A 25,431-nucleotide genomic window follows, 5' to 3' on the forward strand; every position below is an offset into this window, starting at 1 on the left:
TTGAAAATGGCAGAATCTCTCCGCCAGCCTCCAAACACCTCTGGACCCGTCCTGTTTTTTTTCACCGTACTTCATGAGGTGCAATGAGCTGAACTGCTTCTCGTCATGTTGTCATTGGTTCGATACTTAGATCTGTTAGGGTGTGAGGAGAACAGAACTACATGTGGTCCCCGACTTACGATGGTTCGACTTTACAATAGTGAGCTGGCGATGGATATTCAGTAGAAACCGTACTTCAAATTTTGAATTTTAATTTTTTCCCGGGCAAGCGATACACGGAGCGATACTCTCTCGCGATTCTGGGCAGCGGCAGCGACCCGCATCTCCCAATCTGTCATGCAGAGGTGTGTGTTAGATGTATGAAGTGTATTTTCGACTTACGATATTTTTGACTTGTGATGGGTTTCGCGGAACGTAGCCCCATCGTAAATTGGGGACCATCTGTAGTTGGATGGGCACTAAAACACAGAAACAAAGACGTCGTGGATTTCATGAAGGTTCCATCCATCATTTCATTAGCATCTGCATGAGGAGCGGAAACTCAAGTGTTTCTTTTCAATTTTGTCACCGCTTGCAGAAGCAGGGTTAAGAAACGTAACATATAGTTTGAGAGCAGGGATCAACTGGGCGCTACTTAGACAATAATGTACCACCTTTTATGAGCAAGTAAGAGCTGATTCCCGGTAGCTGTGGCTGAACCTGAGTTGCTGTTTCCTACTGAACATGGTTTACCTCTCAAATGTAGGGTTACCCGGCAACATAGCACACAGTCGGATCAAGTGCTATCCCTGTTTTGTAAATCATTAACACACCACGTTACACATATCATGGTAAAAAGGAGTCTGGCAAAATACCACTGCTCTTCCTGGCACTTGTCGCCTACTTGATCCTCAAGTGCATTTGTGTTTTGTTGTTTAGTCAAATGTTTGGGAATGACATCACAGGGTCCAAACAAGCACAGTGTACGTTGGTTCCTGAACGCCACTGGGACCAGCGAGTCTGTTCGTGATGTGTTTGGTTCTTAAATCCAAGGTCACGTTCACCAGTAAAAACTTATCTGTACTTAATGCACATGTTGCTCGATTTACTGTATTTATGGGCTAGATTCTGTAAAAGCCTTGGATATAATTAGAAATTTTAAAAAGACTTGTTTATTCAATTCTTATAAAATTCACGCTACATTAAAATTAAAACTAATTTTAAATTTAAAAATAGGCTCTCTCCACAAACTCATATTCGTTGGAGATCGTTGACGGATTTATCCCGTTAACATCTGCAGTGTTATCGTCTTTCAACTGATCACCAGCACTCAGGAAGACAAGGAACGAGTTGTAGACATTGTGGAAATGAGCTGAATTAAGGGATCCCACCCTCGTAATCCGTTTCCGTGTGTTCAAACTGAAATTTTTGGGTCATAAATAAATAAAAGGGAGAACTTTAGTACCGGGACTACGTACTATGCAGAGCACGGGTGCGGATTCACACTGAGAATGCTGTTTTACAGTTTTCGATACTGATGTGCTTATAAGTATTTTCCAATCGAGCTTCATCTCAGGTCCTCCCTCGTTGGGGTTGCGTCCGTTTGCTTTTGCGACACCTCTCATCGATAAACAGCGAATTCTCTTTGTAGGTGATTATCCCGTTTTCCAACAGCTGTACCTCATTTGGCTTGCAAATGGAGGTGAAATCATGGGACATTTTGCTCCCGTCAAGGACACTGGCTCCTTCAGCATGTCTTTGGTAATGGCAGAAGGGCATTGCAGATAGTCTACGGAGAATCATACCGAGTACAGATGACCTTCAGGGTACCAGTAGTCCCAAAACCTAACATGACAGGTACAGCGTTCCACGGTTGCTTTTTCCGAGACAATCAGCAGTGGCTGCATGTTGTATAAATGACCATCAGTGTCTGTCTCTACAAACTAACATGGACTAGGAGCCGTGAGACACGAAAAGCTAACGATGTTAACATCTGCATATGAATCATGTGTATCAGGGGTCATTTCTTAACAGGGATTTAAAAGCCGATAGGATCCATCGGTTGTGTTTCTCGAAACTTTGCAAAAAGCTCTTTCGCAGCGTTGGGAGCAACGCACGTCGGGGCACAGCTATTAAAATGGTGCGTATGCCATACTAACAATTAAACGCGGAGCACTGTCTTCCCTGTTGCTTTGGAGGCGTTTCTCTCTCCATCTCTTTGCATGGTGTGTGTGCTCTGCGCAGCCAGAGCCCTTCGGCTGCAAGGCCACGCTTTGAACGCCTCCCACCCCCGCTCCCCGGTCAGAGCCGTGCGCATCCGCGCCGTGGCGGCTGGCTGGCGGGAGCAATGACCGCACCCTCTTGTGTTCCCCCAGGGCTCCATCATTAACAGTCCCCACGTGCGCCAGAGAGCCGTGTCCTCCCGGGACGGCGCGCCGCGCGGCCACCCGTCCGTCCCCAACCCCTCGTCTTCGCTCCTGGGGACGCTCTTCGGCAGCCGACGGGGGAAGCCTCCCTCCTCCTCGTCACACGGCCACTCGCATCACGCCGGGCTCCAGCCTCCCACCCTGATCTCTCACACACCGCACCACAGCAGCCAGGCAGAGTCCCACTCCCACCACCCCCAGTTCTGCCATGCTCAGAAGCCCCCGCCCTACCACCACCACCATCACTACCACCCCCCTCACCAGTACCACCAGCACCCGCCCTATGTCCCTCACACGCACGTCCAGCACAGCCACGGCGCCCACTCCCAGCATGCACCTCACCACCACAGCCAGCTGTCAGGCCCCATACCAACAGGGGGCAGCAAAGCCAAACACAGTGGCATCAGTACCGTGGTGTAAGGCCCTGCAGAGAGGGGGGAAGAAGCACGCGTTTCTAAATGGCAACGGCAGCGGGAGTGCGCTGTGGGCGGCTGCGAGGGGGCCCTCTTGTGGCTGGTCCAGCTGCTGGCTCGGGCGCAGGTTGGCAACGTGGGCAAACAGGCCAAGCGACTCCATTCCTCCATTTTACTTGGAGCCTCGTTTTTAGGAGACGAGGATGTCAGACATCCCCTGGCCTCCTACACCGGGCCACCGGAGAGCCATCTTTTCATTGCATGAAGATCATCTCGAACCATGCAGACTGAGCAGCACACGGCCATCCTTCAGAGAGTAGCCGCGTCGGCTACCGTCACGCTCTCACAATAGTCTGTCTTCCCTTCAGCAGAGCCGGGAGAAAGGCACAGACTGCAGGGAAAAGTCAGTGGGCGTGCGTCGTCCGGTGTGAACGCTGGGTCAAAATTGGCCATTTTTCTAGCACGTTACAGTAACGGCTAAACCAGCAAGAAGTCGATCAAACACGAGTAAGAAAAAGAGTCGCAGCCTTTCCCGGAGCAAATCACAGAGCTGTCGACTTCGGCCGATTACAGATACGTGCCAAACACGAGGGGTCGATCAGTTTTACTTTTCTTTGCTTCCTACATCAGGGCCCCAAGCATATTGTAATGTATTAATATCGCTAGTTAACATTGGAACAACACGTTATGGGGGTCCTCGCATCAAAATACAAATTTAACGCTTGTAGATTCTTTGGCTCCTACCGTACTCGGCCTTGGGTGCGCGATTACTCCTCTTTTACCATGTTTAGGGTTAAACGAATCTAGATGTTATATCGCACCCTGGATATTTGTCAATGGTTAGCCTTTTATTAAAACACGAAGTGAAAACCTGGACAGCAATTAGCGCACGGCACGGCGACTCTCATTGGACCTGCGGTTCAGGAAAGAGAGTGAATTAACGGTAAACTGGAGGCAGAGCTCGTGGCGGGCATTGGTCATCCGGTCTTCCTGCCCTGTTGCAGCGCTCCTCCCGTGGGCTCGTAGTCCTCCGCCGGATGAGCTCTCCCAGCTGGCGCAGAGCGGTACAACGCCCTTGTATGTGCGCGAGAGCATCGGCAGCGCTCAAGAGACTTGAGAAAGGAGGGTTTAACAAGGACCGCACGTAGACCGCAGGGACAGCGGAGATGGAGGACGCGAAACAAATGGTATCGGAGGCGCCTTGAAAAAGAGGTGCGTTCTCAACACCTTCTGTTACATCCTCCAAATTCCCAGTCTGTGGAAGGGATGCGATCCTAGCAAACTCTGTTGAGAGCAGTCTCGCCATTATATTTTATTTCAGTGTTTTATTCCAGTAATCACATGTGTAACAGGTATATTGATACACATGTACCGGTATTACGAAATAAGGTAGGGCTTCACTTTCCATGCGGTGCATTCCCTGTTACGTTGTCATTGTCTTTCTTTTTTAAAAATTTTTTTAAAATCCTTTTTGCATCTTGTGTCCTGGATAGTTTTCTCTCTGCAACGTTGTTGTCTAACTGTCGTCATGGTCTTCAAGGCCCGTTGTCCTGCAGCAATGAGAAATGTCCAAGAAAATACTCTTGCATGTCATGTCAATATAGTGAGGCTTTTCTCTACATATTGTATATTTGCTAAATAAATAAATGTTATTCTTGACTGTTGTTGGAGCTAAGTGTTAACAAATTAAAATATGTAGGCTTCTTCATGGCATTGTAATAACAGTAGTTTGTTACCATGGGTTGTTCCTGAACAGATTTCTGTTTTTTTTTTTTTTTTGTTTTTTTCTCATTGTGTAAATACACGAGATGGATGTACGGTGCAAACTCGCACGGTTGCTGTGGCGCGACGGAGAACTTGTGTGTAAAAACTACAAAAATGGACGTCCCGCCGTCAAAATGCGTCATGTGAAAAGGGGAGTTGAAATGCGGGAGCCGCCATCTACTGGAGCGGAGTCGGCGCCCAGGACTGGAAGTGTGTACAGTTGTATGTAATAAAAAGAGCTGTTAAAACTTTTAATTTCGCGGAAATGGCACCATCACGTCCGTGCAATCTGGGCGGCGCCGGATCATCGAACTGGTGCGGAAGTCGTCCTTCGGGATGGTGCCGTAGTCGCGACTCCGATAATGCGATTGCGGCGTTCTTGCATTTCTTTTTAAAGATGATACTGCATTGTTTGGCGGTGTAAAGTGTACCATGACGAGGTGCGCGGGTAATAGTGGATCCGAGGTCACGGATGCGCGAGTGACGGACGCCCACCGGGGAGCCCCCGTGTTTTCTTTATTTCCTTGTCCGTTTTTGGCTGAACTTGATGGAAATTCGCCGCTCCATATTTTGCGGTGCGTAAACCCAGCATGCTTTTCAGCGGACGCCATTACGCCATTGACAGAGCGGGACCGGGGCGAAGGAGGCGGTGCTTGTCCGACGAGGCCGCTCGTGACTCCGGAACCGCAGCGCTAACTGTACATAGTGTGTATTTTAATCGCTCACATCGGAAATCACTTGCGCCCCCAGCTGTACTGACCCGTGACACGGTGAACACGTTAACCGCAGACTGTTACAATGACTCGCTGCCTCCGCCGTCGCACTGTCCCGAGGGACCCTCGTCCCTTAGGCTCGGAATTTAACATCGACGATGGAGAGGGAAACGGAAGAGCGCTCTCATTTTAATATGCATTCTGTTTGTAAGTAGTTCATAAGACCTTGTTGATGTAAAACTATAACTGTGACGATGTTGAGAACCCAAAATAAACTCTGTCAAAGTGGAGCCGCTGTCGCTGTGCTCTGTGTCCGGGATCCAGGACGAGGACGGTCCTGCTGCGCCGTCTTCGCAGCACAGGCGGGTAAGTGTTTGCTCTCCGAAAAGGACGCCCGGTTGGAACAAATGGTGCTTTCGGCCCCAACGCGCAGGCTCCTGGAGCCACTGCCTTGCGGTCTAAGGCCCTGGGTTGGAAACCCGACTAGTGCCGCAGAGCAAGGTACTTCCCCTGAATTCATACAGTAAAAATAGCCAGCTGCATAAATCATGGCTACTTCAGTACGGGCAGCTGAGCGTGCAAACAACGTTGTGAGTCACTTTGGAAAAAGGTCTCGGCAAAATAATAATAATGGTAATAATAATAAGGTGTCGGTGAAATCACACACACACACACACACACACACACACACACACACACACACACACACTGACTGAAACTGCTTGTCCCGAGCGGGGTTGCGGCAAGCTGGAGCCTAACCTGGCAACACGGGGTGCAAGGCCGGGGAAGGGACACACCGAGGATGGGACGCCAGTCCATCACAAGGCATCCCAAGCGGGACTCGAACCCCAGACCTGCCAGAGAGCGAGACCCGGCCAAGCCGCTGCACCACCGCGCCCCCCGAATAGCAATAAAAATAAGAAAATTGTCAGTGAAATATAATAATAATGAGGTGTGAGAGAAATAATAAGAATAATAACATAAGACTGTCAGATGAAACCATTTAGACGGCTGTACCTAGAGTTTATTGGACCGAAGTGCTTTTCAAGGTGCGTTTCTCATTCTCTGCCATGCTTTAAACACAGTCACACACTGACACGCAGTGGCTGTGCACAGACAGGGCGGTGAGGAGGCTCACTGGACCAGTGGGACTGGTAAGGTGGATGAACGTGTCCAGAAATGGACGTACGCAAGGTGTCTCCTCAAAGCGCAACACCGGCGGCGAGCGCTCGGTGTGGACAGGACAGCAGGTCCCACTGAACCCCAGGAGTGCGTCCTGCGACTCAGCGCGGCCCCTGCCGACTGGGGGAACTTACCGTACCGCCTTCGGATCAAACCGGAACAGGAGAGAAAAAGTTGTATTTCATTTAAAAAGTACAAGAATGATGCAAGAGCTTGAAATATTAAACTTTTATTAAACTGAATAACACAGAGATGAAACATCAACTCGGTGATTCCCTTCAAATGCGTATCAGCGCTGCCGCGTGTGTGTGTGTGTATCTGTGTGTCTTTGCGTGTGTGTTTTCTGGGTTTGCTCACAAAGCTTAGAGAACATAAAGCAAGTGGAAAATGTAGGGTTTGGCGAACGCGAACGGTTGCACAACGGCACAGCGGCGCAGCGGGTGGTCTTGGTGTCTCATAGCTCCTGAGCTGCACGATAAGATGTGGGTTCAATCCCCGTTCACCCTGTGTGGAATTTGTATCTTCTCCCTGAGACCCAAGATGTGTTTTGGGTGCAAATTGCCCTCTTTTGTGTGTGTGTCAGTTACATTTCTCTGCGATGTAATTAGAGTAACGACTGTACCTTGTTTACCGCATCTAGCGCTGCAAGTCGCCTTGGATAAAAGTGTCACCTAAATACGCACACAGTCTGAAACTGCTCATCTCAGACAGGGTCGTGGGGAGCCGGAGCCCAACCCAGCAACACAGGGCATAAGGCTGGAGGGGAGGGGACGCACCCAGGACGGGACACCGGGCCGTCGCAAGGCACCCCAAGCGGGACTCGAACCCCGGACCCAGTGGAGAGCAGGACCCGGTCCAAACCGCTGCTCCCCCGTCACCTAAGTACCACGTGGTAATTATTGTAGGTCGCTTTAGAGAAAAGTGTCTCCAAAATGCATAAATGTAAACTTATGAACACATTATATTGCGTCGAACAGCGAACAAACGAATGGCCGGAGTCAAACCAGGGACCCCAAGACTGCAAGCAGAAAAAAGGTGGCTTTTTGTAATAATGTCTTCGTGTACGTCGCGTATTTCTCCGCTGCTCTTAGCCCGACGTGCAAATAGATAATTAAAAAAAAAAAAAAAACCCCAAAAAGAAAGTGGAAAAGAGCTCAGCTGCGTATCACAGTTACACGATTTCCTTCCTTAAGCGTGAGGCCTGGAGTCAAAGATAAATGTCCTTCGTCCCTGCAGTCAAGCGCTCGTCTGCGCTGCCACTTCCTTCACGGTAGGAGGCTTCATTTTCTCTCTTACAAACTGCACATTACCATGTAAATTAAACGGTGTTAATATTTGATACGGCACGTCCGCGGAGGGGAGCGTGTTTTTTCGCTCATGAATAATTCGTGTCAGTGGACATAATGGGTGTAAAAGGCGAAGAGCGGTAGGACAGCAGAGGTACGACTTGGGGCTCCCGCTGCCTTCCTCTAAAGCGGCGAGCGGTTTCCTTCATGGTATCGTTACGTTTATTTGTGTAGCTGATGCTTTTCTCCAATGTCACTTAAAGTTATTTAACTATTTATACAGTGGGCTAACTTAAGAGGAGCACTTGGGTTAAGTACCTTACTCAAGAGTACTACAGCTAGAGGTGGGATTTGAACCTGTAACCACTAGATTCGAAGACAACAGTTGTAACCACTACACTACTGACTGTCCCAAGGCATTGCTCTCATTTATTATTCTGACCCTCCAGTGGCTTTTCCTGCCTCCTCTCCAACGTTCATTGCGAGACGAAGAAGTGCGAAGTGCCATGACTGGCCTCGGGGGGCTGAGAGATTGCGCCACGTTGGCCATCCTGCTACTCTCTGTGGGGGTGGGCTGCTGCCCCGACGACTGCATGTGCACCCCTCTCGCCGACATCGGCCAATGGGTCCACTGCTCAGTCTCGGAGGGCGGCCCCTTCCCCTTGTTACCACCCGACACCGTCGTGCTCGACCTCCAGGGCAACGGGCTCCGCGCGGTACCGCCAGGCACCCTGGACCACCTGGCACGACTGCAGCGCTTGAAACTGATGGGCAACCCTTGGGAGTGCAGCTGCCGCATCCTCTACCTGAAGCACTGGCTGGAGGACCGGCGCGGCCGAGTGACGGCGACAGGCACCCGCTGCTCCCTACCCGACGGCTCCTACAGGAGCATCCCCTCGCTGAGCGGGAACGAGATCCCCGGGTGCCGCCGCGCCCAGGAGCCGCACTGCTTGGCGGACGTCCGGGTGCTGGGCGCCGCCCTGTCTCTCGTCCTCCTGTCTGTGGGCCTGCTGGCCTACGCTGCTGCGATCCTTAGAAGGATCCGCGTTGACGGGCGCCGAACGCCCGGTGCGCTCTGGTGCGCCCCCAGGAGGACAGCCGTCTAATAGACAGAAACAAAGCGCTGAGGTTCGGCCGCTTCTTCGCACCTGCTGCTCCGCTGATTCACGCGTGGTCACGTGGAGCGAGTCTCGACGCACTGACTCCCTTCCACATGGCTGGTTTTTATTTTGGGATTCCTCCCCTGGATTGAGCCCACAAGGCCAGCGGCTCTGCTCGCGATGCTCTTACTCCCTGTCCACACCGACTGCCACGTTGCATTAATTATCATACAATTGCACCGATTGCAAAATGCATTTATGGATGAAAGGAGGATCCGTCTCTGTCCCGTTAACATTCTTTTCAAATTAATATGTAGACTTTTAATGCTTAACACCATATGCAGAGACGTACCTGACAATTTGCAGCACGTTCGTTGTCTGTCGGTTTGCATCAATGTTGTCATGAAAGGGTTAAATGACAATAAAGTGCTTCGCAGTGGTCGGCAGCGCGGAGTGATTTTCTTCACGAAGGAATGATGGGTGGAGAAAACAGCCCGCTTATTACTCTGGAGTGACGCCGCCCTCACGTGGCGGAGCTGTGTCCCGAAACCACAAGGCCCACATAGCTGATAGTCTTATCGCTGCGGCCCAGGAGGGGTCGCACCGGGTCACGTGGTGTGCGGGGACAACCGTCTTCTCCGTGCGAGCGCGCGTGTGGTTTCTGACTGATCGTACGGGGAAACTGGGAGGAAAAAAAATTTGAAAAAACACCTCCCTTGCCCCCCCGGGAGTAACGGGCCGTGAGAAGGTACCCCGGAGCACCACCTCTGGACTGAAGAGCTGTCTCCTCAACGATGCGTGGAGCTGCACGCGTTTGTCTGCTCTCCAGGTCTACGTTGAGAGGTAGGCCAGCGCCCGCAGACAGGCCTGCCGGAACCCTCCGGAAATGTCGGCGCATAACCGGACCTTCCTGCAGGGCTACGGCGCTTCGTCCGCATGTTTTTGCTTTTGTCCGGTCCGCTTGGAGCACGGTTCTCCTCCGCTTTCGTTCATAAAATATGTGGTTGTTTCATTAAAGCACCAATCTTAATGTTCTGGTTTGTTCTTCTAATGTTACGACAGACGGTCGAGAAGAAACGTCACGCAGCAAGGCTCTTAGAGTCTTACGTGAGTATTATTATTATTTTGTGCAGACGGTGCTTCTCTCCAAAGGCTAACCATGTGCGGTGTGTATATTAAGTTGCGATTACCGAACCAATTATGCAGGTAGGATTTTTTTTATTGCAGCGATTTAGGATAAGGAACTTCAATCGAGGGTATTGCGGAAGGAGGGAGATTCGAACCGGGATCCCTCACTTCTAAGCTATTGAGTCGAAACATACGCCCGTTATATTTTACTCTCTCATTTACCTTAACCATTTCGGGTCGCTGCAGTCCGGAGCCCGGGCGACGCACCGGTCCGTAGCGGTATTTACGCAATTTTAGTGTCGATTTTCATTTTTTGTAACGTGCACACGTGACGTTTTCCATTATTTTGCGCTCTAGGATGCTCATCGGTCCAGCGCTAGCTGTTCTTTTCCTCCTGGGTTCTTCGAATACGCAGTCAAGCCCAGACCCCTGTCGCTGCGTCTCCCTTCGGCCCACCGGACTACGGGTCGACTGCCGGTCGCGCGGCCTTACGGAGTTGCCCCCGATCCCGCCCACCGCCTCAGAGTTGCACCTGCAGGACAACCGGCTACACAGTCTACCTCCAGGGCTGCTGGACGCACTGCTTGACTTAAGGATGGTCAACCTGTCTGGCAACCCCTGGGACTGCGGGTGCAGTATCCTGTACCTGAGGGCCTGGCTGCGGGACCACGAAGCAGCGGCGGGAAGACCCACCTGTGTCACACCCGCAGCCCTGAGACACAGGGCCATCGCCGAGCTTAGCGAGACGGACCTCCCGAGCTGCAGCCGGGAGAGCTGCGTCAGTGGCTGGCTGGACATTGTCACCATCCTGCTGATGGCCGGTCTGATCGCCCTCCTGTTCTGGTGCTTGTGGACAGTCAAGAACTCCACCTTCACTTTCAACGTGGTTCGGAGACACGGGGACGTGGACAAAGACCTCTCGAGGTCCTTCGAGGCCAAACGCAGGAAGAGGTCGCTCAGGAGGCGGTCAGAGGAGGCCGAGTGCACGCTGCAGTGGACGGATGACCTGGAGAAGCCTCTGTTTAACATGGAAATCTTGCCTCAGGTCCTTGAAATCTTACATAAGAAACACAATATAAAGATCAAGGCCACCTGAGGACGGGATCTAGCGGATGTACGACTAACGGACAAATGGTGCTCGTATTCAGTGTGACCACGCTGGGCCAGTGGAGGAGCATGTTGATGGAACTTCCAGACTCATAGCACAGCTCTATCATCTTTGAACTGTCTCTGAAGTCAACCTCCAGATAAATATACACACACACACACATTTTCAGAACCGCTTGTCCCATACGGGGTCACGGGGAACCGGAGCCTACCCGGTAACACCGGGTGTAAGGCCGGAGGGGGAGGGGACACACCCAGGACGGGACGCCAGTCCATCACAAGGCACCCCAAGCGGGACTCAAACCCCAGACCCACCGGAGAGCAGGACCGTGGTCCAACCCACTGCGCCACCACACCCCCTCCCAGATAAATATATATTTTTTTTAAATTCTAAAATAAATTTCTAAAAATTAATGAGATGTACATGCAGAAGTGATTTGCCTCCTAGTTTGTAGGTGATATCTTGACCCCCAGGGATTACAGTATGGAGAAGTGTCCTCGGTACATGCTTGAACCTCAACTTACGGACGCTACCGGGACCCGAAGTCAGCTCTTAACACAAAATTCTTCGTAATTTTGAGTCTCCGAAACCTTAATAATGCAGTTTAATCCCTCTTTTTATTCACAGATTAAAAGCACCAGACAAAGTTATAATAACCTCGCTGTAACACTTGATTCTATTTTCATCAATAGCTCCTACAATGCAGGATCTCAGCGTTCTTCTCCGCAGTAAGAATTTCGAATGAGACATTATACAAGGTGGATGGGGCATCGGTTTAATTGACCTTTTATTAACGTGAAGCAACTTTAAAGTTAAATGAACTTTAAGGGTTTAAATGGCTGAAAACACACAAATAAATAAATAAATAGCTCGACTCCACGTCCTCATCCTCCACAGCACTGTATTTTATACACCAAAGGATGGTGCCACAAACCACGTGCGGTGCAGAAATAAGAGTTAAAGTGTGATGGAGGATCATGAGGGGAGAGCGGATTAAAAAGTGATTCATCTTGTGTCTGCTATATCCGTTAGTACTGTGTTAGTACTCTGTGTCACTGGGTTAGAAGAGCACACTATAAAAAATAATTGAATTGAACTGAATTACACCAATGAACTGAATTGCACTGAATTACATCAAATTGAACTGAAATTAATTGAATTGAATTGAATTGAATTGAATTGAATTGAATTACATGATGAACTAATGAAACTGACCCTGAGGAAGAGACCAATTCATTACTCAAACGTTTGTCAGCATCTGGTTTAGTTTGCAGCAAAAACGACACAATAATAGAAATGTCTGTTCATTTGCTGGGCAATTTATAGTAAATGTGTAGGATGTAGTTGAAATATATTGAAAAATATGCTGACTGTAATGAGTCCATGAAGCTGCCTGTGCCCCCCCACCCAGACCACCACCACAGCGTCATTTCAGTCTCTATTCCGGTAGCAATTTGCTTCTCTCTAACGGCTGGAAGTGGAACTGCAGGCAAGTGTTGCCCCGCGACAAAGAAATTCCAGAAAGTCAAACAGTGAATAAAACGCAATAAAAAAAAAAAAAAAAACACCAGAAAATGTCCGTATTTTCAATAATTTCACGTACTGGTCTCCGAAAACACAACTGTTGACATTCAGAGGCACGTCTGAAAAGGCTATTCTGTCAAGAACACTCCCAAAATCTTACCCATATCAACCTCAGTTTAAGAACCACAAAGTCAATGAGCAAACCGAGTTGCGTCTTTGAGTCAGTTTTTAATAATTATGAAGCACTTTGTTAGTTATTAAAAATATGCGCTTTTACATTGCAGTCTTCCAAAACCTGTTTTAACAAACACATCTTGTCTGACTTTACAGCAAAATACCCAACAGACACTTTCGCTGCACATGGAGAACATCTGTCATCGCACATTCGATCGGTACGCAGATGGGGTTCACATAAGTGTTACATCAGACCAATTCATAACGAGAAAATTAGTACAAGCTTGTGCTTTCTGTCCAAATAAAAAGCAACAGGGGGGTGGCACATTAAAGTAATTCATAAATACTGGCATTATAACAAAGTGTAACAGTATTAATGCTTTTAAAACCTCAGGTGCCCTTACACTAGTGACAAAGAAAGCATATTACTGCGTTCAGATTTTTCGGACCTACGAAAACATACATAGATTTTCGAAGCTTGTACAATTCCAAATCAACAACACAAAAAAAAAAAAAAAAAAAAATTGGCATCCTTTAAAATTCTTTGTGGGGCTTTGCGTTTTACAGATGAGCGGTTATGCCGAATGAAAGCCCTTGCGCGGTACTTTCAGTGCCAGCATTACACGACCTTTCAACTTCCGCAGTGTCAAATCCGCAGGAGTAAAATTCCCGAGTCCCACCAGAACTTCCAGAGCAGAACATTTGTGTTTGAAACGCCGCAACCCAGCCGCCCGAGGCTGAGCGAGGTGGGGGGGGTGTTCTTCCTCTGGCAGCCTCACTGAGGCACGAACTTCTCCCTCTGGAAAATGAGCTCCACAGCTGCGTCAGCATCCTGGACGACGTAGGTGGGTTCCACTAGCACCGGGTCAAAGCGAAAGTCCCTGTGTCCGTGGAACACGGTCTCCTTGATGCAGCGGCTGGCATCGGGGGGCACTTCCATGTGGGGATTATAGACCCCAGTGCAAACCAGGATGGACTTGCAGGAGGTGGCCGAGGGAGCTGCTAACACGCTTTCCCAGGTGTTCTCCACAACCTCCTCCTGGGCCAGTGTAGTGGAGGACCCGGTACCAACGAAAGCCTTGGACACCACCTTTAAGCTCTTGCTGGAGCTCCTCTCCTCCAAGCAGCGGTTGTACAGGTTAGCACCATAGATGTCAGTCATGAGGTTGTCCCTAGATGTAACCACACAGAAGAAAAGGAGAGGGTCATGGGTGAAGAGAAGTGGCAGTTCACTCGCAACTCAAAACTGGTAGATGCGGAAGGCAGATGATCATCTACAGCCTGTTCATCTTCTGTTCGGTTCTCCCACCTTCTCCGCTCTTTGAAAACCTTAAGGCAGCGCTTACCACAGGTGGTCCCTGATTTACGATGGTACGACTTACGATTTTTTTTTTACTTTACGACTGTGAGCTGGCGACAGACATTCGGTAGAAACTGTACGTCGAATTTTGATTTTTTCCCGGGCAAGCGATATGCATTACAACACTCCCTCGATCCGCAGCGATCCGCAGCGATCCGCATCTCCCAGTGTGTCACGCAGAGGTGTGTATTAGGTGTATTAAATGCATCGATACGATATTTTCGACTTACGATGGGTTTCGCGGAACGGAACCCCATCGTAAATCGGGGACCGCCTGCATTTGCGCCACTACTCGTCGCCGCATCGGGTGATGCTTCAGCAGCTGGTTCGAACTGCTATGCTACTCTCTGAAAATGGAAAAAGCAAATACTGATTTCTTCCCCAAAAAAAGGCTAAGAGTTTGTTACTTCAAAAGTTCTTAAGTTGGGGACCGACTGTAACCTGTGCTCTCGTAAAACACGTCTCGTAATTTCAGACGATTGCTTATTACGCGCATTTTAGGGTACAGTTTACACCCGCTTCTAAAGCCCAATCCTCATCGTACGTCTACCGCACAACTCCTAGCATGTGTGGTCAAGAACTCCGGACGTAAGCCTTGGCAAGATCTAGGAACACGGCATAACCCATACGTGAGCTCAGCTTGCAAAAACACTTCTAAGATCCTTACTGCCACGTATATGACAGTGAGGGAGGCAAACAGTCCTACCCGGTGGAGCGTAACTAGACATCTGAGCACCAACAATGCAGCACAGGGGCTGGACTTACCCAATGGCATACAGGCACTTGATGGGTGACCTCCAGCCCCTCTCGGCAGCCTGCTTCCGGATCAGGCGTTCAGCATAGTGATAAGTCAGCTCGCTTGGCTTTCCCATTAGAGCCTCATATTTCAAGTCTTTTCCAGTAATTTTTTTGTAGACATTCTCTAGGCAAACCAGGAAGGTTCCGTGACCAAATCTGTTCTCGGCAAAAGCAGGAACGATGAGATAATAACTATCAAGCGTCTTTAAGCCGCATGCATCCAACAGACAGGTAATCGGTACTTTCACACGTTATAGCTGAGATTTCCTGCACGCTGTCAGCAAAGTGCTTACTCAATAACTCATAGCCTTCTTTACGTTGCAAACACGCAAAATCTGTCGAGAAAGCCATGTGTTCGTATCCAGAGACCTTTCTGTCATATAATTATGAAAATATTCTGCTTCTAGTCTGGAGGTAGGTGGATTATTACTTACAAATATCTACTGTACAGCCAGGCTATTTAACAAACAAACTTGTTTTCCAGCTTAATATGGATTTTTAACACACTGCACATTAACGATTTTTAACAAAATACAAATACTGTGGCACATACACTACCTTTAAGTTCACTCCATAATATGCAGCATACAAGACTGCAAATTGTATGCAATTACCGTGGCGACTGTGCCTCTGCCATCCACATCAGGTCCATGTTACAGGCAAGGAGGGGTAAATGAGGGTCAGTCTGGTACTGCTGGGCACTGCTCAGGTTCCCATTGGTGAGCAGCACATCGATGATCAGCTGCAGATTTGTCTCCCATCGAATTGGCTCCCCGAAGAGGATAACAACTGTAATTTGTACAAAACGTGCACACTGCCAAAATACCCAACCTTTCACAAAAAATTATAACACACTTGATGACATGTTTGCTATGCTGACACAGCCAAGCTAAAAAAAAAAGGCACATTTAAACCAGTGCTGATAGTAAGTAGCAATTTCAAAAGATAAATAATAAATGGTAAATAAGTCAATCACTTACCTTCAACCTTTGGAAAGTTTACAATAGAAGATGACTAGAATGGGAAGGGGGGAGAAAAAAAAAAATCAGGACTTTGTACAAGGAGCTAAGTCAATAATTACTTACACACAGATACGCACACATACACACTGGTTGAAACCGCTTGTCCGGGGGGGTCGTGGCAAGCCGGAGCCTAACCCAGCAACACAGGGCATAAGGCTGGAGGGGAGGGGGAGGGGGACGCACCCAGGACGGGACGTCAGTCCATCACAAGGCACCCCAAGCAGAACTTGAACCCCAGATCCGCTGGAGAGCAGGACCCAGCCAACCACTGCACCCCCTCAATAATTACTTACTCAAATAATTCCCTGAACTAGGAATTTTATTTTTATACACCAGAATGCATAGCTCTTTGGTTCCACCCAACAGTGCCCTTCCAATCCTGAGCAGCGACCCTGTCCGAACCTAACAGCAGCAAGCAGCAGCTGGCAGGGGGTAACCCTGGAACTTACCGGAAGCTTTGGACGTCTGTTGTGGTCGACCATGTCAAGCAGTGGAAATGAATCCCGCAGCATGTCGACGGTGACCACTTTCTGAAAGCCCAGGCTGTCAGAAAATGTCAAGGAAATACATCGGCCTGAACATTATGTGGCAGGTAGGGCGCGGGGTTCAGCGGTATCTCTTTTACAAAATACGGAGTCAAGGGCTGTGCTTTTGAAGAGTTCACCTTGACAAAAGTAAAAAGCAGCTAAATGAATAAAGGTAAAAGTGAATGTAAACGTAATCACGTCCTCTGATCATACTGAGCAGGCAACGTAGAGCACAACTGACTCTTGACTGCCCCATGTGGTCAGGCCAAGGTCGGCAGCTACGGGCCCTTCGCGGAACAAATTAAAAGCAAAAGTGCTAACGCTAAGAAAATGACAATAATACTCGTCACCGCTCCGCAAAACATTTGTTCCGCTCGGAAGGATACTTCTTGGCAATATCCAGAACCGGCCCCTGTCCCGACACCAACGCGCACTTGTCGTGGTACTTCTTGAACATTCTCAGAGGACTGTGTGACATCATGACCTGGTCCTGGGAAATCTGTCCCAACAATAGAAAGGCACCGTCCAGCCACTCCACTTTCGAAGAAACGGATAATTTTCATTTAAAAAGGTAGCTTTCACTTTCACGAGGCTTACGATTGCTCGATAGCATCGTCTAACCAGGTCGATGTAGTTACCCCCTCAGGGAAAGGCGCCTCTTGGGAAGCCTGGCAGCGGTGGATACTCACCGGAACGCCTAGAATGTGCGATAGCTGATCAGCTTTCGTTTGGCGAAGGCAGTTCCCTGCGTTTGTGACGAAAACAACGGGCACGACAAACCGCCCCTGAGGACTGAGGAGTTTTTGGAAGGCCTTCTTGGCAGCCGGTATAGGTGTCTTGCCCCGTACAAGGACGCCATCAACGTCAAACAGGAGGCCAAAACCCGGGCGGAGCTGCAGAGAAAAAAAAAGAATAAAAAAGAGAAAGAAAAAAAAAAAACTGAATTTTTACATATTTGTAAAAGTAGAGTTTGCACACATAAACCAGCACCGTTCAGCTATTCCTGGTCAGTATTGTTATTCCATGGGGCTGAGAACAGAACCTGAACAATGATGACCTGTTCTGATTATGATGAAAACAGTAAGGTTGAAGGCCCCAGTTCAAGAAAATACAAAAGAAGGGCTCAAGGACACAAAATATCACTTTTTCCAACGTATAAACAAAGCATATGCGTACATTTCAGAAGCCTGCAGAAAAGCACATTATGCAGTAAAAATGACAACGAAACTCCACACAAACATGGTCCCATACGTCCATTTGTGGTGACTTTGCATAGTCAAAGCAGAAACTAAAGTTGTGGATAACCACATGGATGGCACCACTGTTGGGCAGCATGGTGTCACAGCAAGTAAAGCTGCAGTCTCACAGCGCCTTGGTGGTGCAAAAGGATGCGGGTTCGATCCCTGCTCAATCTGTGTGGAGTTTGCATGTTCTCCCCGTGTCTGTGTGGGTTTCCTCCAGGTGCTCTGGTTTCCTCCCACACTCCAAAGACATGCTGTTCAGGTTCCCCCATAGTGTGTGAGTGACAGGGAGAGAGAGTGTGTTCCACTGATGTGTGGATGAGTAACCCATTGTAAGTAGTGTATCTAGCAGTGTAAGTCACCATGGTGAATAAGGTGTGTGGGCTGGTAACACTACATAGAGTTCAATGGAAGTTGCTTTGGAGAAAAGTGTCTGCTGAATATATAAAAAACACAAATTAAAAAAAGACATGCATCTAGCAGCATCATAGTACCAGTTCCTGCAAAGAGTCTTGAAGGCTCTTAGAGCATTCTCATGTACTTGATTCAACTTGGAGAACCAGAAGTGATGGGGTGGGGATTTATCCCCAAAAAGCTGTAAAAGCAAGTAAAAGGGAAGGATTGGCAGCAGAGGAGGAATGTTCCAGAAAGGAAGATTGTTATGAGCTGTTGGTAGAATAACCTCACTCTGTTCAGATGCACTTAATGGCACTACAGCAGGCTTAATTTTTCCCATCTAAAGACACACACTCTCTGAAATTGCTTGTCCCCAGTGGGGTCACAGCAAACCAGAGCCTAAGCTGGCAACACAGGGCGCAAGGCTGGAGTGGGAGGGGACACACCCAGGGCAGGACGTCAGTCCATCGCAAGGCACCCCCAGCGGGACTCGAACCCCAGACCCATCGGAGAGCAGGAGCTGGTCAAACCTGCTGCACCACCGCACCCCCTCTCATCTAACCAGTTTACTTGTGTAAGAATCCAGGCAGCCCATATATCCTCACTGCATTCCCTCAGTGTAAAGAAAAGTGACAGGCAACTGGATAATCCCAACGTGTGCTTTGCACGATAAACGTCAACGTTTACATTTCGGAGGGTGCGGTGGCGCAGTGGGTTGAACTGGGTCCTGCTCTCCGGTAGGTCTGGGGTTTGAGTCCCGCTTGGGGTGCCTTGCGATAGACTGGTATCCCCTCCCCCTCCAGCCTTGTGCCCTGTGTTGCCGGGTTAGGCTCTGGCTCCCTGCAACAAGTGGTTCAGATGGTGTGTGTGTGTGTGTGTGTGTGTGTGTGTGTGTGTGTATTTAGGATTGTAGAATAACGGATGCACCTTCATGCAGCTACTCCTGTGACCTACATTGGTTCGTATGGTGGAGTGTGAAAAATGTACTGTACTTTACAATCACGTCTGTATCCAAATTTCTTCTTCCGCTGATGTAATGAATTCACTGTATTTTTCTCCGAGATGAACGTCGCTTTGGAGAAAAGAGACCGCTGAACAAATAAAAGTAAATGTTTGCCTGTTATGGTGTCATACTGCTAAAGACAACAGAATAGCGGAGAAAATTTTTTAACCTTCGCTTTGCTTCATTCAGTATCTTGGAGGTAAATGACAGTGTTCAGAGTATCAGCAGCTGTAGATATAAAGACAAGAAGTAATCTACATTCACATTTTGTGTAGATTTCGGATAACCATGAGTAGTCCTTGCTTCAGTTGACTGTATTCATTTTACCATGTTTTTCAGCAGCGTGTCTGGCATTTGCAAATAACTAAAAATATATACAAACAAAAATACAGCGCTGCCTTGATTGTTATCGGCAGGAAGTGTTGACATCCCACAGAATTCTGCCTCGGCTCCCAAACACGTACGCATCTCGGCCGCTCGGCCTTCGCCGGCTCTCTGCAGCTGTGCGTACCTGTCGGCGAGCTGCTCATCAGCGTACACACGCAGGCGAGCCCATGCTCACACACTGTCACCTGCACTCCAAACGCCCAGAAAAGGGGGAGATTTAGGACAGAAGGAGCTCAATTCATAAGTAGAAGCAGGAACAGTAAGTATGTGGAAGGTTCCAGAAAGACCATCTAGGGTGAAACCCTGATCAGCTTAGCAAAACATTTCCCTTCAAAGAATCCTTATATTTTCTGTATAGTCTTACACTTTGTTTACCTTTGTGAGCAGTGGTGCCAAAACACACCTGAGATCAACTCCCTATCCAGCCTTAAATTACTCCTGTATGTATTTTTGTTTGGACTGATTCTATATCTTCTAGTTTTCAAACTTTACTGAAGTTTTTTTTTTTGTCTTAAACCTGAGTGGTTCATGAGCCCCGACCATGAGGTGACCATGGGCCTCTCTGGACATAAATATCTGTCCTTGTCGGTGGGGGGTACCTAATGTGGGCAATATTCTGTGTAGCGCTTTGGCTGAATGTCGATTGTATTAATAAAATATTTTACTTTAATAGTCACACAAGTCCTTGGTATTCTTCCACAAGTCGTGCAAAGACTTCCCCACCAATGTGTTTCCTTACTAAGCTTCATTCTCAGCTTCACTGCACCGTTCTACAGTATAAAATGAAAGCTCCAGCTGAAAAAAAACTTATGTAATCGAGTCAAATCAAATCACTTTATTGCCACCTCATAATAACCACAAGTGTACAGGTGGTGAAAATCATTAGTGCGTTCTCCGCAGCTGTTCGGCACAAGTTACAAATATACAGACCACAAAAAGTACAGTGTGTGAGTGACAGAGAGAGTGTGGATGAGTGACCCAGTGTAAGTATGTATCTAGCAGTGTAAGTCACCGTGGTGAATAAGGTGTGTCGGCTGAAACACTGCACAGATTTCAATGGAAGTCGCTTTGAGAAAAGCATCTGCTAAATTCGCACATCATCTGAACCGCTTGCCCCATACGGGGTCGCGGGGAGCCAGAGCCTAACCTGGCAACACGGGGCAGAAGGGGTAGGGGACACACCCCGGACGGGACGCCAGTCCATCACAAGGCACCCCAAGCGGGACTCGAACCCCAGATCCACCAGGGAGCAGGACCCGGTCCAACCCACTGCACCACCGCACCCCCGTCTGCTAAATTCAGTTCAATTCAATTTATTTTTATAGAGAGCTCTTCTCACGCATTGACACAGAGCGCTTTAACACAGGCATAAGGCAAGAAAAACAAATACGTCAAACAAAGAGACAGTCGACTAATGGGCACCATAATATAGTACTTTTACAGAGCTATAAGTATGCCTACTGGCCACCGGGGAAAGGAACAAAAAACTTCCAACTGAAGGCTGAGGGAGAAAAAAAACCTCTGGGGGTTTTTTCTCAGTGGTTGCCCACCCCTCCTGGGCATTCTAGATTAAATAACAATTCTAAGCCCGTTAACAAGTAATAATGATATTGTTGCTAAACGGTATCTTGGAAGTCCCATATTGCTAAATAAATAAATGTAAATACAAATATACATAATAAACACCTGTACAGTATGCACAGTATTCACATAACGCAATATACACGTAGGATTCAAGATGTACAGATGCAATACATGGGAGGTACAGTGGGTTGTGTGCGTGGTGGTGTTATTAGTTAGAGTTCAACAGTCTGTTGATGGCCTGCAAGAAGAAGCCTGCTGCTGGTGCGGGACCTTATAGTGTGACACCGTCTTGCCTCGTGGTAGCAGCGAGAGAAGTCCATGTAATGACTTGTCTACGCAGCTGCCCAAGAGAGAGGTTGACTGAGCGGCCATTTTTAATTGAGCATTTTAGGCAATTTTCTCCACATCCGGTGACGTCAGCGAAACATTAGCGCACGAGAGACAGAAACCTGGGCGAACGAGACAGGAGGAGTCTGCGACGCGAGACGGCACTTCGGACACGTGCTTTCCCGGAACTAGCGACGATACTAACAACAACAACAACAACAACAACAACAACAATAATAATAATAATAGAAATAAGTGTCCGGATGTGTTGCGGGTTAGGGGTACAAGTAGTACTTGGCAAGTACAAAGCGGAGCCACTCACTCACTCACTCACTCAGTGACAGCAGGTTTAGGTGTGTAGGACACACACACACAGACAGAGCTATCCGACTCCGAGCACGTGTCACAGCAGCTGGACACTCAAGAAAGAAAGAAAGAAAGAAAGAAAGGGGGAGCACCCGGAGAAGCAGAGCAGGATGAGTGCATGATGAGAGAGAGAGGCGATGAGCCGCGCGCGTCCCCACCTGAGTGCGCGCCGCAGCGCCGCCACCCGTCCGCTGCCAGACACTGGGGACCGCGGCCGCCCGGCTTAGAGACCCTAGAGCCTTCATTGTGTCGAGTGCGTGACCGAGATGCCGGGCGGGCTAGAAGGGCTCCTGAGGCCGGCGGACCGCTCCGCTCCGCTCCTTTTCCTCCATGTACCTTTTCTAGGGGAGGACGGGTGACGACAGCGGCGGGGGAGGAGAGGAGGGCGGAGGCGAGGAGCTGCTCTCCCGGCCGGGCTGGAGGACGGTCAGCCAACCGAGAACACAATGGAAGTGGAGCCACTCGCGGAGCCCCGAACATGAATTAAAATAACAATGGCTTCTTTTAAATTCCTTTTGACTCTCACATTTATTCGCTTTACAGACGCTTCTGCAAAACGACGCGCATCTCAAGCAGTAGCTACAAATTGCTCCATTCACGTAATTTACTTTCCTTCTCAGTGTTAAGTATTGTTGTTGGCATACAGAATAAATGAGATCGGCATTGGAACAGGTTTTTCCATCCAGGTTTTTCCATCCAGGTTTTTCCACTGGGTGCGCGATCCCGGCAACAGCGCATTAGCCTAGCGTCAATTGTACCTTGGGACATTCCGGATTTGATTTCTTATTTCATATTTACAGCTTAGTTCGCTCTTCGTCATTAATTTACAGATGAGATGGGGCTGTGGAACACAGAGAAAAACCTTCACTTCAAATGCAGCAACGGTTAGCGGACGGCGGGTGATAGAAACTCGTCATGGATGCTTTGGGGGAACTTTTCCGTCAATAATAAAAAGTCATTTTCATTGTTCTCAGGTCATGGCCGACCATCTGTTTTGTGACTTAAAATCCTTGTATCCGAATTGGCCTTTTTAATGGTAAAATACTGGGGGGAAATGCTATACTCAGACATCTAGTACATGCTAAAATAGGACGAACAAACTGGATTGAAACATGATTAACTAAAAGTCCCGGGGGGATGAGAACGGAAGTGGACTCAGTAGAGGTGGGGACATACGAATTACATTTACTCCTTTACTTAGTTTGTTGTTATTGTCTTTTTTTTTCAGCAACAGAACCTTTCACTGAATAGAAATAGCTTACATTTTAGTACATACAAAAATTTCCCGACTGGCCTTGTATTTCAAGGTTTTCTCCCAAAAAGTAAGTAATTTTTACTGTAAACCAGTAGTTCAACTTCCTGTCAGCTGACATCTCCTGTCGTTTTCATTGGCCAGTTTCAGCTGTCAGTCACAATTTTGCATTTACCTGTTGAGTAGAGTCACTTTTACCAGGACTGGTTACTTTGATATGCTCTTTATCAGGTAAAAAGTGTATTTTTGGGCAGATCTAACACACCATGTTAATAAAAAAGATTTTCCAAAAAAAGGAGCTAGACAATCTATAGAAATTTTCTATGTTATGAAAAAATTAACATTTACATGTATTCATTTAGCAGACACTTTTCTCTAAGCGACGTACATCTCAGAGAAAATAGAATGTGTCCGTTATATTAGGAGAAAGAGACATAGCTGCAGATGTGTGACCCTTAAGTACAGTCAGTTTGTTTCCTTCACCACATACACTGAATTCATCACACAAATATATAGTGCTAGCAAGAAATAAACTTACCGGAATCACAACGAACTGCAGCGACGATCCTCTAACACGAAATTCAATGCACATTATTTATGCACGAGATGTTATTGTGACATTTTTTATACATGATATTTACAGTAGAAAAGTACATTTCCATAATAGTGTTTTCTAGCTGTAAGACAACACATTTGCTTTTAACACTATTGAGCAGGGGTTTTTAACCTTCTAACTTAACTTTTTGGGGCCCATAGATGAACTTCAGGGGGCCTGGGAAGTGCAGACTTCCTTCGTAAATAACAGCTTAACTGAACAAAATTTTATATAAGTTTTAAGTAAAAAAACTGTTAAATAAAATAAATTATTACTATGCCACTGCTATAGTAATATGACAAAGGACAATGTTTATGCCCTGTGCTTCGCATAATTATATCATATTTGAATGGTTACAACCTATAGAGGGTTACTGAAAAAGTAAGGAAGGTGATTTTTCACGGAAATGGGTGACTCAATTCAAACAAAACAGTGACTGACATGTTAGCAGATTCAGGTTACTAGAAGAGAAGGTTTGCATCAAAAGCAAGGTATTTCACTTTGTTTCCTTGATTATCCTGCTATGCTAATTTATGAACTATTACATCATCTGAATTTATCTGGATCAGTGTTATTTTGAGTAACGAGGTCGCATGGCACATAGTAAAATCTAAAACTTTATCTAGTGAAAAGTAAGGTTCTGATGGACAATTATTTTAGACCATTGCACATCTTTTTTTTTTTGTTGTATGTGGTATCACCTGATTCTCACAAATAAACATAAAACAAGTAGGAAGTGGCATTTTAATGAGATTTGATTTGGTGTGGATGGCTGAAAGCATGATAGTCATTTGTCCTTTCCGTCTTTATCTGGAGTGATCACATGGCACGAGCTGCTTCCTATAATGTGTAATTTCAGGATTTAAATGAAAGGCCGTGGCCTTGTTAGGTCACAGGGGTTTGGTCCTATGGAACAAGTAGTGTGTAAAGAGCGGCACGGTGAAAGGAACCATTGCGTAATTCCAAAGACATGCTCAAAAAATTTTACTTGCATTTTGTGGAAATTAATAATGCTTGTTAAGTCCTATGCTCTGAACAGGACGTTGATTACTGCTATGACTAAAACATACGATATTTCAAGAGTAAGAAAGCACTGAATTCATCTTTGGATAAATGTTTGAACTATTTGTTGGATGCATCCTCAGTATTAACTATTAAGTTATGCAGTTTTCACAGAATATTCTAAATATTTAATATGGATATTGTTTTGTTATAGTCTTGAGGAGCGTGTTCTGTTACCTTGTCCGACCTTATGATTCTTCTCAGACCGCTCAAAAATTATGGAGCGTGTGTGTGAGGGAGTATTGGTATCATCGCATGATCCCCATTACGTACCCTTGGCTTGATGTGGAGGCACCCGATGTGTACAAATGAGAAGCATGAGCCTGCAGTAAGAGGACAGTGAGTGTGTAAAGGGCACAGGCATTACCTTCTTGGACTGGGAATGTAGAGCTGAGATCCAGGCTGCAACATCCCATCATATGCAAACAGTTAATTGGAAAAGCGTGCATCCCGTGAAGCCTTCCTTCTGCACCGGAGCCTGAATGAACAAGCCTTTCTTGTTCACACTGGATCTAAAATGCTAAGGAATGTTGGTATCAAAATGCAATTCATTATCTAAACCTTAACATATAGGCCATGTTCTGGCTTTTGCCAACATTCAAGTGCCATAGTCATCATTCTCAATAACCCGATCATATACGAATGTACGCACTTTTCAGATTAAACCGTTCTGACAATGCGGAAAAACTAAATTATACTACTTATAGACATAGT

General features: G+C 47.4%; 4 protein-coding genes across 6 annotated transcripts in view; 3 read left to right on the forward strand and 1 right to left on the reverse strand.

The window, feature by feature from the left end:
* Positions 1 to 2,840, forward strand: part of iqsec1a (IQ motif and Sec7 domain ArfGEF 1a) — a 129,834-nt gene extending 126,994 nt beyond the window's left edge. Inside the window, exon 16 of the mRNA XM_029250934.1 lies at positions 2,355 to 2,840. Coding sequence (XP_029106767.1) covers positions 2,355 to 2,825 — 471 coding nt within the window. The 3' untranslated portion in view covers positions 2,826 to 2,840. The remainder of the gene's footprint in view (positions 1 to 2,354) is intronic.
* Positions 2,841 to 7,734: 4,894 nt separating this feature from the next.
* LOC114910402 (platelet glycoprotein IX-like) lies at positions 7,735 to 9,217 on the forward strand. Its single transcript, XM_029250932.1, has 2 exons — positions 7,735 to 7,747; positions 8,213 to 9,217. The coding sequence occupies exon 2, from the start codon at positions 8,270 to 8,272 to the stop codon at positions 8,867 to 8,869; it is 600 nt and encodes a 199-aa protein (XP_029106765.1). The 5' UTR covers positions 7,735 to 7,747; positions 8,213 to 8,269; the 3' UTR covers positions 8,870 to 9,217.
* A 224-nt stretch (positions 9,218 to 9,441) lies between these two features.
* LOC108925540 (platelet glycoprotein IX-like) lies at positions 9,442 to 11,299 on the forward strand. 3 transcript variants are annotated; one of them, XM_029257368.1, is made up of 3 exons: positions 9,442 to 9,706; positions 9,926 to 9,970; positions 10,349 to 11,299. In XM_029257368.1, exon 3 carries the CDS (start codon positions 10,350 to 10,352, stop codon positions 11,085 to 11,087), a length of 738 nt encoding a protein of 245 aa, XP_029113201.1. In that variant the 5' UTR covers positions 9,442 to 9,706; positions 9,926 to 9,970; position 10,349; the 3' UTR covers positions 11,088 to 11,299. The 3 variants fall into 3 exon arrangements, with proteins under 3 accessions (XP_029113201.1, XP_029113197.1, XP_029113195.1); XM_029257364.1 differs by having other exon boundaries at positions 9,442 to 9,970; XM_029257362.1 differs by lacking the exon at positions 9,926 to 9,970.
* Positions 11,300 to 13,551: 2,252 nt separating this feature from the next.
* On the reverse strand, positions 13,552 to 22,289 carry LOC108925538 (haloacid dehalogenase-like hydrolase domain-containing 5). Its single transcript, XM_018737555.2, has 8 exons — positions 21,967 to 22,289; positions 17,194 to 17,397; positions 16,891 to 17,003; positions 16,427 to 16,520; positions 15,936 to 15,969; positions 15,570 to 15,744; positions 14,923 to 15,111; positions 13,552 to 13,969 (listed from the first exon to the last, which is right to left on the reverse strand). Exons 1-8 carry the CDS (start codon positions 22,051 to 22,053, stop codon positions 13,573 to 13,575), a joined length of 1,293 nt encoding a protein of 430 aa, XP_018593071.2. The 5' UTR covers positions 22,054 to 22,289; the 3' UTR covers positions 13,552 to 13,572.
* Between the last annotated feature and the right edge of the window lie 3,142 nt (positions 22,290 to 25,431).

Source organism: Scleropages formosus, chromosome 1 (assembly GCF_900964775.1).
Source record: "Scleropages formosus chromosome 1, fSclFor1.1, whole genome shotgun sequence".
In the NCBI taxonomy this organism is placed as follows: domain Eukaryota; kingdom Metazoa; phylum Chordata; class Actinopteri; order Osteoglossiformes; family Osteoglossidae; genus Scleropages; species Scleropages formosus.

Excerpts from the sequence above, each read along its gene's own strand:
- LOC114910402 (XM_029250932.1), top strand. The coding sequence starts at position 8,270 with ATGACTGGCCTCGGGGGGCTGAGAGATTGCGCCACGTTGGCCATCCTG.
- LOC108925540 (XM_029257364.1), top strand. The coding sequence starts at position 10,350 with ATGCTCATCGGTCCAGCGCTAGCTGTTCTTTTCCTCCTGGGTTCTTCG.
- LOC108925538 (XM_018737555.2), bottom strand. The coding sequence starts at position 22,053 with ATGAAGGCTCTAGGGTCTCTAAGCCGGGCGGCCGCGGTCCCCAGTGTC. Across the intron at positions 15,970-16,426 it reads ACAGACGTCCAAAGCTTCCG|TCATCTTCTATTGTAAACTT; the intron begins GTAAGTTCCAGG and ends TTCCCATTCTAG. Across the intron at positions 13,970-14,922 it reads AAGTGCCTGTATGCCATTGG|GGACAACCTCATGACTGACA; the intron begins GTAAGTCCAGCC and ends GGTTACATCTAG.